The sequence below is a fragment of the Aplysia californica genome, unplaced genomic scaffold, assembly GCF_000002075.1.
Source record: "Aplysia californica isolate F4 #8 unplaced genomic scaffold, AplCal3.0 scaffold00108, whole genome shotgun sequence".
Lineage (NCBI taxonomy): Eukaryota > Metazoa > Mollusca > Gastropoda > Aplysiida > Aplysiidae > Aplysia > Aplysia californica.
In genome coordinates, this window is record NW_004797378.1 from 592,579 (window position 1) to 599,050 (window position 6,472).

A 6,472-nucleotide genomic window follows, 5' to 3' on the forward strand; every position below is an offset into this window, starting at 1 on the left:
AGAGAGAGAGAGAGAGAGAGAGAGAGAGGGAGAGAGAGAAAGAGAGAGAGAAAGAGAGAGAGAGAGGGTTTTTTTTTACTGTTTTTTATGATACTAATGAAAATACCGGCTGTGAGATTTTCCAAGGTTCAAACCAGCTTTCCTCCGACGATCATTTAAAAGTACTAAAACAGAATAAACTTTGTATGGTCCTCTACCTTGGGAAATCGCTCTTGGTCAGTTATAAAAATTTCTCGTGGTTATTTCACAGGAACATAGATACACGGAATGTGTTATTCTCCAAACATTCAGCATCGTACAGAATGACAGAACGAATGTGTTAGTTTATGGTATTCTCAGGTTTGGGCCACAGCCTAGGTTAACGAAGTGAAAGTATACAGGATCTAAAGATACACTACTTCATTGTTAACACATTAAGCTAAACGATTTAGGAATATTGTTTTTAAAAGTGATTTTTAAGCTTGCAAAAATGGAGGGAGATGAAAAGGTGTGCAAATGGTATTCCATGTAATATCATTTCTCCTGCAGTCTCTTTATATTTAAAATACAAGGGAGCAAAATATAGCCTGCTTCTTTTTTACTTATCAAATGAAAATATACCCCCTCTCCTCCCTCCCATTTACTGTTCCGACAATTTGGAAAAAAACTTTAAAGCTCAAACTCTGAGAATCCCAATAAATTGTTAAAAGTAAGGAACAGAAAGAGTCCGTCACTACGAAATGTTAGGGGTTCTGCTATCACGAAAAGACATGCGTAGATGTTGATCCATGCAGCCAGTACAAATATGCTAGAATTATATAAATCAGGGGTCGAAGAAGAGGTCATTATCCCACCAAAATACATAGGTTCTGAAAAATGTATGCTAGTTTGCTAAGAACGCTTGAGAGTGAACAGAACTTCTGGACTTACAACAGAAACATGGTTTACTATCCAAAAGCGCTACTCTTTAACAAAATCATGATAATGATAATTATGTTTTGCATCGTGATAAAATCAGGCGCTCGTCAAAACAATGAAATCAAATAAATTAATATTTTCCCGCTTGTCAAGCAATTCTTATCGATTACCTTTTTTTCATGCTCAAAACCTTTTAATTAAAACACATTTCTCTGTGTGGGCTTTTACGGAATATCGAATGCCCTAAAAATGTAATTTTGCAGTTTTTAAGGTCGCCCAAAATTTGGAAGTCATCAAACTCTCGCAAGTTTCAGCTCTGACTCCAGGCGACCCCTACTTCTGGCAAATAGCTATTCAAGACAGATATATATTTTTCATCTAAAGAAAGACGCATAAACAAAACTAAAAATGATACCAATAACTCCATGCTAAAAAATTGACAAGCGCCTGCTTCCACCTGCTGTGACATATCTGCTTAACCGATACTATTACAATAATATTATGCATCTCTGCATAATTGAAATAAAGGACATTTCTAGGAACAGACAGATTTAATACACAATATTTCACGTTTTTTCACCAGCATTTCATTGGAACTAGAAAACAAATTGAATTTTATGGTTTTCAGAATCTATTGTTCCATTCTTCGGAAAATATGCTTATAAATTTCGTAAAATAATGCCCAGGGAAATCTTTTCCGCTCTTTCTGACTTTGAATAGGATTTTGCAAAACAATGTAAACAACCCCAACTTTCTTCGACCCTTGATTTATACATTTCTGTTGTGTTGAAGTTACATGAGTGACGTCTCAAACTCTTTCTTCCATTGTCTAGAGACCTGATATATGTTGTAGCAGCCACAGAGCATGAGGTACTTGAGAGTCTTCCGGAAGTACGGACTGATGATGCAGTAGAGGATGAAGTTGACAGAGAAGTTAATGGACTGCATCAAGTTCAGTACTACTTCAATTGTCTTGTAGGTCGGGCTCATATTACTGTTGGAAATTTGTGAGACATGGAGAACGACCTCTGACGGGGCGACTAGGATGAAAAACATGACAACAATGACCACCAGAGTGATGGTCAGGACATGACTCGAGCTCTTCGCCTGCGCCTGACGTTTGAACTGACGCCGCATTTTGTAGGACTTGTAGATTTTCCTACACAGACACACGTTGAAGAAAAAAAGTAGTAGCAGTGGTACAAAGTTCCCAAACACTGCCCAGAGGATGCGATACACTGTGTCAACGGTTTCACTGTTCATAAGGAGAACTTGTTTTGCAGTGTAGCGCACGGGTTTGGAAAGCAGATGAGTATTTGAGTTGGGAACATTTGCTGCTGCCATGGCAGTCGATGGTTGTGACGATGATGAAGATGGCAAGGGTGAAAAAGACGACGCTGAAGCTGCATTTTGAGAAATTGAGGACGCCAAGGCTGATGCTGATGCTGATATTGACTGCGACATTTGTGGGAGGGAGGTGGGGGAAGATTCTGAAGAAAACAACGTAGATGATAACGATGATATCAACGGCGATGAGGACTGTAAATGACTTGATGAAACATGCTGGGACAACGACGAAGATTTGCTCGGGTCTACGACTCCCGAGCCAGTGGCAAGAGTCCCTGTGCCCAGCACAGCACCGGTGATGTTTTCTAGCAAAACGGAGGTGTCACTGGCAAGTCCTCCAAAGTTCAGAAACTCCCCGCTGTCATGAAGGCCTGAAGAGTTGGTGGAAGAGCCGATATCCCCATCCACAATCACATTCGCCGACGTATCAGAAACGGAATAATTGGACGCACACAGCGTGACAACTTCATAACGCCAAAATACCGGAATGTTGAACCCCACAGAAAATATAAAGGTGAAGACGATGACGTACTTTATCCTCCTGGTGGTCAGGTATAGATCCTGTCGCAAGGGGAAACAGCATGCTAGATATCTCTCCAAGGACATAGCCACAGTTAGCAGAGTACTCTCCATGATAAATATATTTATCACCGCGGCGCAGTAAAGGCGATAGTCCAGCAGGAGCCCCCGTTTATCGTAGATGTCGTCGGTGGGGAGGAACATGTGAGGGAACACAAACACGCAGAACATCAAGTCCGAGACAGCCAACGAGATCAGGCAGAGGTTAGCTGCTTGCTCCAACGTGCGGAAAGACTTCTGCAGTTTTCGCCGAGTCAGGATGGTCAAGTTGAGCACGTTGCCCACCATTCCGAACGCACACACGGTTGGAATGACCACCTGAACAATGAAGGTGAGGGGTGTGGGCAGGTAGAAATATGGGGAGGGTGGGCAGTGCAAAGAAGAGGTGAGTCTCAAAGAAAAGCATGATTACAACTACATGTTTATCTAACTAGGTATCACACTAACTAACTAACTAACTAGCTAACTAACTAATTAACTAACTAACTAACTAACTAACTAACTAACTAACTAACTAACTAACTAACTAACTACTCGTAACTAACTAATTAACTAACTAATTAACTAACTATCCAACCAACCAATCAACCAACCAGCCAACCAACCAACCAACCAACCAACCAACCAACCAACCAACCAACCAACCAACCAACCAACTAACTAACTAACTAATTAACTAACTAACTAACTAACTAACTAACTAAGCGAACACGAATTTAGTTTGAAAGCAGTTTTCATTATAAAGCAGTTAAGATATCAAAGGCATATACCAATAAAATGCCAGTGTTCGAACACTTTTCTAGTTTGATCAACGACTTCTTCTCCTTCTCCTTCTCCCTTCTCCCTTCTCCCTTTTTTCTCCCTCCTCCTCCTCCTCCTCCTCCTCCTCCTCCTTCTTCTCCTCCTCCTCCTCCTCCTCCTCCTCCTCCTCCTCCTCCTCCTTCTTCTTCTTCTTCTTCTTCTTCTTCTTCTTCTTCTTCTTCTTCTTCTTCTTTTTTCCAGGAGTTGGTCTTAGCTTTTTTGACATTTCTAAAATAAACCACTAAAACTCTTGCCATTCTCCATACCTGTGTTGTTTTGGCCATAAGCCAGGTTTTTATGTTCCGTTGCCACCTTTTGTTAGGCCTCTTCTCGTCTCTGTTAATTGCAATCTTTGCATCCGGATTATGTTTCTTACGTGATTCATGGCATTTGATAAGCCCGAAGTAGGAAATTTATTTCAGTTGCTAAACGTTTTGGAGGCTTGTTGGTGTTTCTATACTTATTTTTCTTAGCACCTCTTTATTCTTTATTTTTTGTGCCCAGTATACTCTTAGAATTCTGGCGCTCATATGAACTTATGCAGTTGCGAGCGCCGTAAAACCTCTACTAAAACTAAAAACTAAACTAACTCTTAGAATTCTTCTATAACATTTCATTAAAAAAACTGCAATCCTTTTTATCTTGTCCATTCTTTACATCCATATATTGCTGTGAGGAATATGGTACTTCTCATACTTTTTATTTTTGTATTTTTGCGTTCTCTCTGCAGATGAATGTCATACTTTCCGAATTTAATGTTAGCATTGTATTTAACCTCTGGGGTTCTTTTCCCCATTCCCCAATTCTGGCTCCAGCATTTTCAAAACTCCTAACTCTTTCTATTTTTTCTTTGTAAATTCTTAATTTGAGTCCCTTCTTTGCATTTGTCTATGTCCCTGATTTTAATATTCTTTACATTTAGATTTTATTAACTTTCCTAGTCACCTTGCTCCTGGTATTGTGGTGAGGAGTGACACGGCTAAGCATAATATGCTCGTAATAAAAAACTTGTTTTGAAAAAATAAAGGTAAACTTTTATACAATTTTCAAAGTAACATAGGTTTCAAACCAGCAGACAATTATGATGATAATAAAGAAATAGCATTTGTATAGCGCATATCCCCGCTCGACAGAAAGCTCAATGCTCTTTACACTATAACATTACCCCAGCTTACAATATATAGACCACTCAGAAGAATTCTTAGCTTATCGGGAAGCATACGGTGTAAACACCTGATTAAGCGCTCAAACACTAACAAAATGGCAATATCTTTCACTGTCTATATCGGGGTGAAGTGAGGAAAATGCTCGTAAAAGGCTTTTCCGAAGGACACAACGTCGAGCCCCTGAAGGGATTCGAATCCACGACCCTTACGGTTGCAAGTCTGAGAACCCAACCGCTAAGCCACCGACACCGCAATTATTAGCTTGCTGTAATATTTTAAGGTTGATTCCAGATAAAAAATATAGATCAAATTGAGCAGTCCCTACTTTCTTTGAGTCAGAAAGTATGTTATGTTCCAACAAAGAGCTGTATAGTACTTTGTGGGTTTGTTAAGAGGACAGTGAACCACCAACGAGGAGGAGCTGTTGCTATGTAAATGAAATGCAGAAATCATTCTTGTGAGTGAGCAGAACTGTTCTCAGGGGCTAATTCGGAAGTAAACTGATGAGATTAACCCGCCCCTCTCCTCAAAACACCTTCTGCATAAAGGCGGAGCCTTTAGCATCCAGAATCAATGCAATGCCGATGTTCACAATGGGTAATGAAGCGGACGGTACGTTCATAAAACGCCAGACATGAACGCGCTCCGATTAGCCACCTCCATGTCAAATACGCCCTTAGAGGGCAGACCATAGAATTGAAAGAAGGATAGAAAGAGCGGTGAGTATTTAAAATGGCCCTATGGACAATATGAGATGACAGACAGGACAGGAGGGCATGCTGTCTAGGCAGCCCGAACGAGGTGCTTCAACAGGGTGCAGTATCACTCGTCTCTCCTAAACAGAAAGGTTTTTTAAATAATACCTGTAGTACAAAATCGTTACCACTAATCACACTCTGCGCCACAGGAGCATGGCAACGGACATCACTAGGAAATTTCGATTGTTTCCCTGGCCTCAACCAGGATCACAACTGAACGGTTAAAAGCCTGATGGATTCAGGCGAACTTTTATTTTATGGTTGATCAGTTTCGTTTTCTTTCCTTCTAAAAGTTCGTCTCTTTACTTGAGAAAATGATTGAAAAGATGTTAATTGATTTAAATCCCCATTGGTGAGAAATGCGGCGGGCTTCTTTGACCCCGTCAGTTAGAGCCTACTTTGGATGAATGGGAGACCGTATTGAAACAGGCAGAGGTTGAGACTCTAAAATAACTTCCTCGTGATATGGAACCCAAACTCAAGTCTTCTGCAGGCTTGCTACCGCATAGAACCATACCATTACATTACCAACACCCAAGGGCGAAGCGTCTATATAATCAAATAATCACTGCTTCCCTTTCTAATTTTGAAACATTGTCGCTGTCAAATTCACCTGTAAACGTAAACCTCATAAATTAAATGTAAAAAGACGTTCATAATCAACAATGAACAGTATGCGTAACATTAAAAAAGGTTTCACTACCACAGAAATATCCTGCTCACCCCTCTCGGGCCACTCCATAAGCAGTCACAAGCTTTGATTAAGTAAGCTTAAAGTGAGGCTGGAAGAGTCTACCAATAGAGTTGAAGGGAACATGTGCATTGCAGTCAAAACTGTTTCATTGCAACATATGCCCTGTACACCCCTTTGGGGCCACAGTTATAAGCAATCATAAACTCTGATTATGTAAGCTAACTATTACA

The 6,472-nt window shown here is 40.3% G+C and overlaps 1 protein-coding gene across 3 annotated transcripts in view; it reads right to left on the minus strand.

The window, feature by feature from the left end:
- Positions 1-6,472, minus strand: part of LOC101853848 — a 126,033-nt gene that overhangs the window by 8,378 nt on the left and 111,183 nt on the right. For 2 of the 3 annotated variants that reach the window (XM_035969038.1, XM_005095600.3), the window contains exon 4: positions 1,694-3,141. In XM_035969038.1, the coding sequence (XP_035824931.1) occupies positions 1,694-3,141 (1,448 nt within the window). The remainder of the gene's footprint in view (positions 1-1,693; positions 3,142-6,472) is intronic. The other variant, XM_005095602.3, reaches the window with a different exon arrangement.